The 13,008-nt window shown below is 35.3% G+C and overlaps 3 protein-coding genes across 5 annotated transcripts; 2 read left to right on the top strand and 1 right to left on the bottom strand.

Annotated features, from left to right (window-relative positions):
- Positions 1-186: 186 nt before the first annotated feature.
- LOC147943176 (uncharacterized) lies at positions 187-3,195 on the top strand. The gene is made up of 3 exons (XM_087451789.1): positions 187-923; positions 1,021-1,495; positions 2,064-3,195. The coding sequence occupies exons 1-3, from the start codon at positions 487-489 to the stop codon at positions 3,006-3,008; spliced, it is 1,857 nt and encodes a 618-aa protein (XP_087307915.1). The 5' UTR covers positions 187-486; the 3' UTR covers positions 3,009-3,195.
- LOC147943175 (protein EMSY-LIKE 4) lies at positions 3,006-6,268 on the bottom strand. Of its 2 annotated transcripts, XR_015558141.1 has the most exons (11): positions 5,865-6,268; positions 5,310-5,539; positions 5,096-5,205; positions 4,751-5,000; positions 4,448-4,669; positions 4,280-4,348; positions 3,933-4,169; positions 3,785-3,853; positions 3,627-3,690; positions 3,378-3,477; positions 3,006-3,239 (listed from the first exon to the last, which is right to left on the bottom strand). XR_015558141.1 is itself a non-coding variant. In XM_087451793.1 (10 exons), the coding sequence occupies exons 1-10, from the start codon at positions 5,890-5,892 to the stop codon at positions 3,458-3,460; spliced, it is 1,299 nt and encodes a 432-aa protein (XP_087307919.1). In that variant the 5' UTR covers positions 5,893-6,260; the 3' UTR covers positions 3,188-3,457. The 2 variants fall into 2 exon arrangements, 1 of the variants encoding a protein (XP_087307919.1); XM_087451793.1 differs by having other exon boundaries at positions 3,188-3,477; positions 5,865-6,260.
- A 1,606-nt stretch (positions 6,269-7,874) lies between these two features.
- On the top strand, positions 7,875-11,600 carry LOC104784892 (beta-glucosidase 15). 2 transcript variants are annotated; one of them, XM_010509992.3, is made up of 12 exons: positions 7,875-8,513; positions 8,693-8,762; positions 8,988-9,046; positions 9,186-9,261; positions 9,345-9,422; positions 9,721-9,808; positions 9,942-10,197; positions 10,287-10,620; positions 10,709-10,740; positions 10,844-10,946; positions 11,028-11,124; positions 11,230-11,600. In XM_010509992.3, exons 1-12 carry the CDS (start codon positions 8,361-8,363, stop codon positions 11,408-11,410), a joined length of 1,527 nt encoding a protein of 508 aa, XP_010508294.2. In that variant the 5' UTR covers positions 7,875-8,360; the 3' UTR covers positions 11,411-11,600. The 2 variants fall into 2 exon arrangements, with proteins under 2 accessions (XP_010508294.2, XP_087307916.1); XM_087451790.1 differs by having other exon boundaries at positions 8,318-8,558; positions 8,644-8,762.
- The last annotated feature ends 1,408 nt before the right edge of the window (positions 11,601-13,008 follow it).

The raw sequence follows: 13,008 nt of genomic DNA, 5'->3' as shown, positions 1-13,008 counted from the left end.
TCGTTTGCCCTAATTGTTTGAAAAAGGGAAACGGTCAAAGGATTAAAAAGCCGCGGTTAAAACTAGGGTTACGTCCTCTACTTTTATAGGTTCTATATTTCTTCTAACTAAATACTAGTATCTTACAAAATTTACTTTGGTATAAATTCCCTTATAAAAGAAATTCAAACTTCCTTTCATTGAATTGGTGTGTGTTAGTATTTAAAGCACAGATCTCATTGCTTGGATATAGGAAACGAATTTAATCTCTGATATTTTTTGATTTTGATTTGGATTAAAATAAGCTGAGTGAAAAAAAAAGCGAGCGAGTTAGACAAGAAAGCAACAATACAAATTTAAATATAAAAGTATTATTAATAAGAGGAAGCAAAAAAAATAAAAATAAAAAATAAAAATTTCTAAAACTGCGAGCGTTTTTGTTTGTGAGAGAGAAGAAAGAGTTTGTATGGAAGACACAAAAAAAGAGTTGAGCAAGGAAGAAGAAGCATGAACGTCGTCGACGATACTAACAACAACAACGAGTATACCTACACTGATGATTGCATCGAAGAAGACGATGATAACAACAACATCAACAACACTAATAAGGAGAGCCAAACACAACAAGCATGGGGCACGTGGGAAGAGTTGTTATTAGCATGCGCCGTTAAGCGACACGGATTTGGTGATTGGGACTCCGTCGCTACAGAGGTTCGTTCCCGGAGCTCGACCCTCTCCGACCTCGTTTCCGCTAATAACTGTAAACACAAGTATCGAGATCTCAAACGTCGATTTCATGAAAAAGAAAAAACCGATGCGGCGGCAACGACGGAGGAGGAGGACGAAAAAGTCGGTAATAATAATATAACTTGGCTTGAACAACTCCGCAACCTTCGTGTAGCTGAGCTCCGTCGTGAAGTTGAACGATACGATGTTTCAATACTGTACGAAGCTGTCTCTGTCTCTCCGTCGACGGATCTGAGTTTTTGTTTTTTTTTTCCGATTTTGATTTTTTTTTTTATTTGTTTTTTCTTTTCTTAGATCGCTTCAATTGAAGGTTAAGAAATTAGAGGAAGAGAGAGAAGAAGAGAAACCAGATCTGGAAGAAGAGATGATGAAAACAGAGAGATCGGAGAACGACGGTTCTGAAACTGACCACCGTGAGAAGGCGGAGGAATCTGATCGGGAAAACGGGTCGATGAACGAGTCGAACTCTACAGAAACCGTCAGAGAGGACGAGAGAGTTGGTGGAGACGAACCGGATGATGTTAATCCTGATCCGGTTAGTAAGGATACGGCGGAGGAGGAAAGATCGGTTAGTAGAGGATCGGAAGCGAGTCACTCAGACGAGTCTGGAACGTCGGAAAGGAAGTGGAAAAGGAAACGAAGGAAACAGGGTGGTTCCGATGAGATCAGATCGGATGATGAGAGTAAATCACAGCCGTTGATAGGTCTTCTTGATCTGATTCGGTCCCATCCGCGTGGATCTTTGTTCGAACGCCGGCTTCGGAGCCAGGTATCCTCATTATCTTTATTTTCTTCCTTTTTTTTTAATTTAATAATCTTAAATTAAATCGGAAATTATCTTAAGTTAATTCTTTTACTAATTGGAAAAGAGAGAAAAAAAAAAGCGAACTAATTCGTACCTAACTATAGAAATCATGCATAATCATAATTTAACAATATTCGTTCTGTGTAAAATCTTCTTACAAATCCTAATTTTGAAGAGATAATCTGTATTTTAGGAATATTTTGAAGAGATATTCCGTATATTATATGGAATCTTTAAATTTTTTTGAAACCTTTTTTACGTTTAGTTTTGGACAAATTTAAGTGAATGTTTTTAAATATGGAGAGAGAGAGAGAAGGTGAAGAGGGAAAAAAAATTAAGAATTTTAATATAACGAACCCCACTTCTTTCGTGGTTCACCGTTGTCGTTTTGGTCACTCAATCTAGTCCACGTGGCAAAGTCTTGGTGTAGCATGGGTTTTGTCGTGTCTCACCGACCCCGCTTACTCTTTTTTATTATTTGGGCCTTATGTTAGTTTGTAACTTACGTTTGTGAAGTCCATTAAAAACGCAGGAAGCTAAGGATTACAAGAGCATGGTTAAGCAACATTTGGACATTGAGACAATACAGAGAAAGTTTAAGCAAGGATGTTACGATTCTTCAACACTCACTTTTTACAGAGATCTACAGCTTCTCTTTACAAACGCCATTGTCTTCTTTCCTTTATCTTCCGCAGAATCAATGGCTGCTCACGAACTACGAGCCGTTGTATTTCAAGAAATGAGGAAAGAGACCGGGGAATCTGGTCCCAGGTTAATAATAAACCGGGAAGTATCGGCTATGGATAGTGGCAAAGCTGATGCTGAAACGTCAGACTCGTCTCTCTCTAGAGAGAATAAATCTTCGGCTCCTCTTGTTGTTTGTAAGAAGAGGACTTCTGTTTCCACTAAGGCGTCAAGCTTTAGCCAAAAAGAGGAGACGAAAGAAGAGACATTATCAGAGGAGAAAGAGAACATTGTGACTGTTGTAAGAAGCTCGAGACGGGCCAACAAAGTGGTTGCTGCGGCTATCTCTAACATTACCAACAAGGGTAAAAGCAAGAACAAACAGAAACAGACGGAGACGAAAACAAACTCGTCGAATGATAATAGTAGTAAGCAGGAGACAGGTAAAACAGAGAAGAAGATGATTTCATCAGATAAGAAGAAGAGTGTGGCTGATTTCTTGAAGCGATTAACGAAGAACTCTCCACAGAAAGAAAGTAAAGATCAGAATAAGAGCAGTGGAGGTGGTAAGAAAGATATTAAAACAAAACCAAGAGAACTTAGAAGTAGCAGGGTGGGTAAAAAGAAGGCCGAGGTAGAGAATACTCCGGTGAAAAGAGCCCCCGGGAGACCACAGAAGAAAACTACAGAGGCAGGAGCAACTGCAACCGCATCTGCCACGGGAAAACGGGGTAGGGATACCGGAAGCACGGGAAAGGACAATAAACAGCCAAAGAAAAGAATCAGAAAGTGAGATTAGAAAACATCTTTTGCCCCTTTGTTGGCTTTTCTTAAGATCTCAAGGTATTGTATATCCATAGCGTATGCTTTGGAGTATATTATCTTAATTCTAACATTAGAAATCATATTCTCATAGTTATGGATTAGGAAAGTGTCTTTTGGCTTGTTGGCATCAGTAATATCCATTCCTTCTTCTGTTATATTTTGCTCATTTCCACCATTTAAGTCCTTACAAAAGCTAGAGCTACAAAGACCAGATACCGAAACTATTCAATTGAACATATATCCAACAAAACCAAGATTAGGGTAGCACTAATCCCTAGTGTCAGCAAAAATTACAGTCAGATACCCAAAAAAGGGTTACATAAGTTGAGACTCTGACCTTAGATCTCTTCTTCACCGGCTCTCAGTGGACCTTACATGACACTGTGCCTTGGCAAAATGGCTTGATTTAAACATAAGCTATCGGCGAAAGGAACCTTCTGTACAAAAGAATAGGAAGGTGAATTTCAGTGAATGTATGTGATTTTGAGATATAAGCATTTCAGTCTTATTGCTCAAATGGAAGAATGTCACTAGAGGATAAAGGGCTTGAAGATGCTAAGTTCTTGGTATCAAACTAAAAACTTGCCGTTTTCTCCATCGGAAATATCTCCAAGTTTTGCTATTGCGCCCACAAGTGCATGCTCTTGCTCCTAGATCAAAGGTAAACCATTTGAGACTTTTGTATGTTTAAACATAAACACAAAATTATGAAAGAAATGATCTCTGTTGTTGTAGCAATCGAACCTCCAAAATTCTCTTAGCCCTTTCAACTTCTTGAGGATCTGGATTGTGTGCACGAAGAACCCTCTCCACCTATGAGAACCATCATTATTTGAGAAATAATCATAATTACCGCGCTGTAAAACTCGCCTAGTAATAAATTAATACTAACCTCTCTGATTAGGACATTTGTTTGACGGATCCGTATATCGTGATGTTTCTTCTTCCCAGTTCCATTTTGTGATGTTCTGAAATCCTTTCTGATAGTGTTCTTCGCCAAACTGCTTCCTCGTTGTGGAACACTGTTGGGTCCGGTAGTTCTATTCAGTCCATGACCTTGGCCATTATAACCATATCGATTACCAACCCCAGGATCCTCTCCTATCCACTCTATATCCCCAGGAGATATCTGTTAAGAATTAGAGATCTTCTTTACAAACTTACAGAGAATAATTGTTGACCAAAGTTTTGAACATCCGCCTCATAAGTTTCAGCAGACCACCAATCAAAAGTAATTACCTCTGAGAGTTTAACCCATTCCCATGTCTCATGAGGTGTTCCAATGTCATAAACTAAAGCATGACGACCCTAACAATCAAGATTAGTAAAATATTTAAACATTTATAGCAAAATTTCTTAGTTTATTAAAAAAACAGAAACTTTATGCCAATTTAAGAAGCCACACACCTCAACTGGATTATACTTGGTGATGACAGCATCGTAAAATGTATTGTCATCAGGCCACTTTGTTTTAACTCTTCTTCCTATAAAAGATTCAGGATCGGTTCCGTTTGTGGGTTCACTTGAACTAGTAGGAACAGATGGTAATCTGTTCATGAGTTGTCCTCGTGGAGGTTGATCTGAAGGATGGTATGAGACAGGTTTTGCGGAAGATGAACCAGGAAAAACCTAGAAACAGAAGTAACTTGTAAGAAACTAATTTCAGAATTAAAAATAACTCCAAAATTTTCTGAGCTTTAAACAACTCACTGATTTATGTTTTTTGCCCTTGACAATAGGAACAGATCCTCGTTTAGCTGCCGATGAAGCAAACGGGTGAGTGGGATCAGCTTGAGGATGAAAAGAAGGTGACGGAGTGGAGAATGGTTGAGAAGGAATAGGCTGGTTTGGTTTGTGCTTCTTCATAGAAGCTGAAAGAGAAGGGCTTGGCAAGGTATCGTGAACCAGTTGAGCAGCATTGCGCATACTTTGTTGGATTCCTCCAGACTGTCTCCATTCCCTAATATCCCGAAAAAACAGTATGTTATGGATTAAGAAAAAGAAAAAAGAAAGAACCTTTTCGACAAGATGAATGCTCAAGTTTGTAGCTCTCACCTTATCCTTTGTAGTGTATCATCTGCGTTAACACGACCTAGAAGCTCTCTATGGTCCTCATTCCCTATACTCAACTCTTTACGTAGTTCAGTTATTACACTTTCTTTTTCCTGAACAAGATCCATTCATTAAAAAAAAAAGAGATGTCATTTCACCTAAGCAGAAACTAACACAACTAGAGAAATCAAAAGTAGAGCGAGATTCAAAAAAATACCCATGAAATAGCATCTCCCTGAGCTTTAAAGGCTCTAATAATAGAGATGTATGCTTCTTTCTCAATCTGGTGAATCTGAGCTTCCATATCAGCAGCACCTTCGTCATACATTTTAGGGTAAGATGGATGAAGATTAGCAGGTCTTCCATTAACAGCCACACGTCCTCCTCCTACTCCTACTCCTCCTCCTCGTGGAACCCTATGCGACGGTGGCAGATCATCATCTGTTCCTGCATTATCCAATCAAAAACCCTTGTAATCACCACTTACAATCAATTCTAAACACAACTCACTGCTTAAAGATCAAAACCTCTACAATTAAGTAAACCTACAATTTTCCACATTCCTTATAGTAACAGTAACAACAAGAACCTAAATTTCATCTTCAAGAAACACCAAAAAACTGAAAACAAAAACGAGACCTTAACACCAAAAACCACAATGTATAACAGCAGTCTGACGGAGAAATCCCAAACCCTAATTTCAGTATAACTGATGATAGAGAAGAACGATTGAAGAACGAGCTAATCTCAAACAGAGTCTTAGGGAACTAACCACTGCTATCAAACGATTCGAAGTCCATCACGAAGCTTTAAAATCTCCCAATTCAAGAGGAGACTAATCTCGGAAGAATCAAAAGAAGAAAGCACAATTTCGATGTTTGATTTCAATTTGACTAAGAAAAAAAGAAAAAGACTCGATTTTGATTTGGTTGAGCTCTCAATTTTGAACTTTTGTAGAGTTGTGGAAGAAAGATCAAATTCTTGCTTGAGCTAACAAATCAGAGAGCTCAAAGTAAAAAGAAGTTGATTGATTCAGCTTCTTAGATTATACAGATTTGCCGAAAGCTCATAATTTGCCAAAATAAGAACACATTACCCCAAAACCAACAAAAAATAAAGTTTTTTAGATTCATTCTTATTAAATTTATCAAAATATTACGAGGGAATCAAAACACCGTCGTTTCTTCGCTTAGATTTTTATTTTAAGTGAATTAAAAAAAAAAATATATCTCAAATACACTCAGATTCTTTGTAAAAATTTTAAGTCTTGCCCAGGCCCAATAGTCTTTTCTGACATAATGTTTATTATGGCCCAAATAAATATAACACATTTTATTTGATTAAGATATGAATGATTAAAATCTCAATTGTTTTTAGTGAACTTTTTTTTTTTTTTTTTTTTTTTTTATTGCGTTTTTTAATTATTACTAACAAATGTCGAAAAAAACGGATAACATCGCGACGAAAACTCTATGTAAAATATCATGTGATCATAAATACATAATGTATGTTGTTCCTTGGATGAGTTTCCAAGCAAATATACTTACGATGGATGAGAAGATTCTTATTCAAACTTTGGGATAAGTGAAATAGCTGACCAAAAATGAAAAATACGATAAGAGATCATTTTGATGAATCCTCTTAACTAACGTCTCGTCGTCACTTTTTTATATAATTTACTAACCTAAGTACTATATTTTAAATTAATCATGCATGACCCGATGACCGGATTGTTTTCTTTAGTATATTATGCATGTAACCGGAATTGGGCTAACCGGGGTTTAAAAACAAATTCCAACTTGAATTTGATACTTCCTAGCTGAACTGTTTTTTTTGCTTTTTTACTAATAATACGTTTGGATTAATGAAATTCTCATTAAAGTAAATGATTGTGTAGTCCAAAGTAAACTTTTTTAGTGGTTAGCATTTTCTATTTCCACTTGAGTTAATTTATATTTATGCATATTAAATTTGCACTCTGTTTCTAAAATTATTTAATTTAATGGATAAGATATGTATAAGTACAACACATTAATATATATACTCACCACGTACTTTGATTTCATAGGACATTCTGATTTTTAAAACATCAAGTTGCACAAACAAAACAAACATCAAAACGCTTAATTTGCTTTCATATATGCTTAAAGCTAGATCATTTTATACGGCACTGTCCCGATTAAAATATAATTAGTTAAACATTTACCCATCTGAGGGGTTCCATTTTTTTGAAACTAATCATTAAAAGAAAACCAATAAAATTGACAAAAAAAAAAAAAAAGACCAATAAAATGATAAAAGTTGTGAAAATATAAATATTCTGGTAGTTTTTTTTTTTTATAAAAAATAAAAACCAGAAACAAAGACAGCAGCTAGTATTATACTTTTCGTTTTCGATTAAAAAAAAAATATCTTATAAGATTAGAATATACGATCCTTCCAGACCAAATAATGACAGGGTTCGTCAGTACTCAGTCGTCACATTTGAAATCAGAAAGAGTCTTTAATCAAATATTAAATAAATCGTGTTAGGTTCGATAACTAAACGTATAAATGTTATATTGACCGACAAATCCCACAACGCGTTCCAGAGTCCAGACCACACCAACCTGTGAAAATAACCCTTCACAAAAAACAATAACCAATAAATATGTTTTGTCTGAAACAAACAAACGTTAGAAAAGTAAAAACAAAAAGTCCCTAAATTAATTCAAAAATAGTTTGAAATAAATAGCCGTTACAAGAAAACTACTTGTCGCTGTTTTTAATCATAAAGACGTTTGTTTTTACGCATAAGTTGACGAAAATAGACTTTTCAATTCGAACACGTCTTCACGTAGAGAAATTAGCACATCCCCCCCCCCCCCCCCCCCCCGTATATGTCTCTTTGCACTACAAGACGTGCAATGATGCTTTGCTTTGCTTTCTCACTTATAATTCTTTTTATGAATCACACATCTTTAGATTTAAATTTTATTTAGATATGTTTCTTGTACTAATGATAATAATAAAAAAAAATCACTCATGTTTTACTATTCTTTTCCTATTTTGATAACTTGATGATAGTCATGATATTGATAAGGTCATTTTAATTTGTTTCCAGTTTAGTAATTGAGAAAATTAATTAATAATACTTATCATTCACTCTCTCTCTCTTCTCCTATCAGATAACCTTTCCTCAATTCTTCTTCCCTATATAATAAACCTCAACTTCATTCTCATCTTCTTGAAAGAAAAACAAGATCTAGTGTAATCAAAAAATTCAAGAATGAGAGGTAAATATCTTTCGTTACTAGTGATCATTGTCTTAGCCTCGAGTGAAGTTCTTGCCAGCAACAACAACAACTCTGCAACGCCAAGATTAAGAAAAAGTGATTTCCCAGCAGATTTCATCTTTGGTTCTGCAACCTCTGCTTACCAGGTTCTTTTATCATTTTTTTCTTCACAAAAACAATTCCGACCACTCGTTCATTATCTAGAAAATTTAGAAACGTCCGATCATTGGTTAGAGACTTTTTTTTTTTTTTTTTTTTTTTTCCTTTTTTGGTTAGAGAATTTATGGGTGTTATTTTTTTTTTTGTTTTTTTTATCACGTCGTAGGTCGAAGGAGGTGCTCATGAAGATGGTAGAGGACCAAGTATCTGGGATACCTTCTCTGAGAAATACCCAGGTTTTTCATTTTTACATTGTTGTTAGGAAATAGGATCTATATATGTGTATTTATTAGATTCAAGATCCGTGAATCTAGTCTAGTGTAGATGTATTATTGTATATATGATGATGAACTTTTGAGAATTCTAGATCAAAATATGAATTATCTCATGGGACCAAAAAACATATATAAAAGCTGATTTACTCTGTTCTGATTCAAAGTTTTATTTCAATATTTTTTCAGAGAAGATAAAAGATGGTAGCAATGGGTCTATTTCTGATAACTCTTACCATCTTTACAAGGTCATTTTCCTTTTACTTTTTACTTTTTCGAATATATATGTTAACAATTCAACAGTTGTTCTTTATTTCCATTGGCTTAAAAAAAAATCAGTTACATTATTTGATAATGTTATATTCATATATAAAAAAAAAAAAACAGGAAGATGTGGCTTTATTGCATCAAATTGGATTCAATGCATACAGATTCTCAATCTCATGGTCCAGGATCTTGCCTCGTAAGTTCCGTCTTCTTCTTCTCTTTTTAGATCATTCATTCACACATGACATTTTGATTATTTCTTTTTTTTTTCTTGTTTAGGTGGGAATCTAAAAGGTGGAATCAACCAGGCTGGTATTGACTATTACAACAACTTGATCAATGAGCTTTTGTCCAAAGGTAAAAACGACAAATTTCAATTTGAAAACAGAGGCTCTCTTTAAGTTACGCTCTCTGTTTCCTATGAATTTAAATTTCAATTCTAGTCTTAAAAAGGATTTAGAACTTTTATGGATTTGGAAACGTTACATATTAGTCACTGAATTAGTAGTAGTCCACATTGAATGAATCTTCTGACTTTGAGAAAAATAATCTTAGAGAGATAGTGACTAATCATCTTTCTTTCACCCTTTAAACTATAGTTATAAACGCAACACAAGCACTAATGTAAATGTTATGTGATTGTGTGTGTATACAGGAATTAAGCCTTATGCAACCATGTTTCATTGGGACACACCACAAGCCCTTGAAGATGCTTATGGAGGATTCCTTGGTGAGGAGATTGTGTAAGTCCTCCTAGTGGACTATCTATCTATCTATAATCAAGTTTTACTAGACATTACAATTAACAATACAGATCATATTAGTGGCCAAAAGAAGTGTTATATTTAATTTAATTTTTGTTTTGTAATGAAACAGGAATGATTTCCGTGACTATGCGGATGTTTGCTTCAAGAGTTTTGGAGATAGAGTGAAGCATTGGATGACATTGAACGAGCCATTGACAGTGGTGCAACAAGGTTATGTTGCAGGTGTGATGGCTCCAGGAAGATGCTCCAAATTCACAAACCCTAATTGCACCGGTGGAAATGGAGCCACCGAGCCTTATATTGTTGGTCACAACCTCATCCTTTCTCACGGAGCCGCCGTCCAAGTCTACAGAGAAAAATACAAGGTTAGAAAAAATTATATATGCTCTGTTGTTTCTTAAGCATCAAGTTACTAAAAAAAGATGGCGTTTATATATGCTCTGTTGTTCGATAGGCGACTCAAAAAGGTCAAGTTGGTATTGCTTTGAACGCGGCTTGGAACTTGCCATATACAGAATCACCGGAGGATAGATCGGCTGCGGCACGAGCCATGGCCTTCACATTTGACTACTTTATGGAGCCGCTTGTGACCGGTAAATACCCGGTTGATATGGTCAACAACGTAAAAGGTGGTCGCTTACCTACATTCACTGCACAACAATCTAAGATGCTGAAAGGCTCTTATGACTTCATTGGCATCAATTATTACTCTTCCACTTACGCAAAGGATGTTCCCTGCTCCACCCAAGATGTTACTATGTTCTCTGATCCTTGTGCCAGTGTCACAGGTTTGGTTTCGTGTCATCCACGTATCTTTTTCTTAACCACTATAAACTAAATTACGAATCTGAGATGTGGGATTGTATTTTGAATCAGGTGTAAGAGAAGGTGTTCCCATCGGTCCAAAGGTACTTGGCTAGACTCATATAAAACGTTGCAACGGTTATTAAATATTTATGAATTTGCTCAATCTAAAAAACTATGTACGTGTGGATCTTTTTGATCTTATAGGCTGCATCAGATTGGCTTTTAATATATCCAAAGGGAATTCGTGATCTCGTCCTCTATGCAAAATACAAGTTCAAGGATCCTGTCATGTACATAACCGAAAACGGTAACTCACACAACCAACAGCTTCAGTTCTTGATATATCTTCTTTTGGTTTCATCCTAATATGTTGTACCAATCTTTGTAGGGAGAGATGAATTCAGTACCAATAAAATCTTCCTTAAAGATGGTGATAGGATTGATTACTACGCTAGACATCTCCAAATGGTCCAAGACGCTATCTCGTAAGCATCCTTTTATTATCTAATATGTTAAGAATCCTCCTACAGCTATGCAAGACATTTTGTGTAATTTTGTTGGGGAATGCTTTTCTTTTCTGGCAAATTTAGGGTTGGAGCAAACGTGAAGGGATTTTTCGCATGGTCGTTGCTAGACAACTTCGAATGGGCAATGGGATACACAGTCCGGTTTGGACTGGTTTACGTGGATTTCAAGAATGGAAGTAAGAGATATCCCAAGAAATCGGCTCAGTGGTTCAAAGAATTATTAAATGAAAAGAAAAACAATTGATGATTACATAAAGATGGCGTTTATAACAATGACAATTGAGAGATTTATAATTTTTCCTCCTTCCAAAATAATGGTTTTAGCTGTTTTAACATCGAACCGGATTGATGTATACTCGATGTTATACCATCTTTCGATGTAACGTACGATGTATAAGGAAAATTAATACTAAATTCGTTGGAAAATTATAAAAGTGAGAAATGTGAAAACGATAGAGGCGTTGTTTCTAACATATATACAAGTTTCACAGCTTATATCAATTTGAGAAAAAATAAGTTGGTTCTTTAGTATTTTAAATAACAAAATGGAAAAGAGGTGCACTATTTCATCCTCCTTTTGATTATCTCGTTATTGACGATGTTCATTTGTGGTATTATGAGTTGGAATTATTTGGAAATTTTGATATTTCTTTTAAGATTGTGAATTTGTGATGGTACATTTATTGATGCATGATAGCATGTGTGACAAATAATGTGTAACAATTATTCGCGTCGATGTGGAATATTCTCTATTATACGCTTTCAAATAGAATGCCCAATAAATATGATAGTACCTCCACCCTTTTTTTCTTTTCTTAAATTGTCACCTATTCCGTTAGATGGCAAATTGGCATCTTTCTTTACTTGAATCAACTTGAACTGAAAATCTAAGTTAACGTCATGGTGTCTCAATCTCGGAAATTAAACGTTAATGCGGTAAGCTTACATCATTTCAGGATATACGAGTGAAGTTAAGCTTCAACTCTTTTCACTACTTTCTAATCATATCAAGGTTTAGATACATATTTTCTCTCACTAAAGTAGCCAATATAAATCCTATTTTCTAAACAAATAACGACCCCACTATTATTCGAAGAAAAGTAATTCTTTGTGTGCGCCGCTTGACTAAAAGAAAAGCATAAGAGTTCAAACTAGACTATTCTCTCATGCGTGCTTAGTACATAACAAGCAGTCAGTAAAGGCGACTATGCTACCATGCACATATATGTAGTCTGAATCTTATCCAAATACATAAGTTACTTGTCCACAATTTTATAAGTATTTCAATTGATCAATGGGTCAGAGAACCCAAGCAGTGCTTTGATAGTTCACATGGCATAAGATTCAATTATGTTAAGAGCAGGGCCTAAATGGGCTTAAAATTTCCCAATTTGACAATGCCCAACTTTATAAGAATATACGTGTTTTTAAACTAATTACATTATAGGTTAAAGGTCACTAGCCACGTCCACGTATAGTACGAAAATATGAATGAAGACAAGATTGCGACCATATTCAAACCGATTAATTACATTTATATGTTCTATGTAACATACACTGCCTGCATGTGTACTTCTCACGGCACGGGCCAGAGTGGAGTCCATATGCTAATATTTCAGAGATCAACTCCACAAGAAATTTAAAATAGTAGCAATGAGAAGAAAAAAACTGTCAAATAATTCATATATTCACATTACCAATATCATATTATATATATCTGGATAAAATTCAAGAGACGTACTGTGTTCATCCACCAATAAGTTAAAGGAACAATATCTGGATATTTAACTGCACAATAATCACGTTCTTTTACTATATTTTTATGTTTTAACATAGCATTAG

The sequence above is a fragment of the Camelina sativa genome, chromosome 5 (assembly GCF_030686135.1).
Source record: "Camelina sativa cultivar CO46 ecotype springtype chromosome 5, ASM3068613v1".
Lineage (NCBI taxonomy): Eukaryota > Viridiplantae > Streptophyta > Magnoliopsida > Brassicales > Brassicaceae > Camelina > Camelina sativa.
Note: the sequence above shows the minus strand (reverse complement) of the source record. Positions and strands in the feature narration are given on the sequence as shown.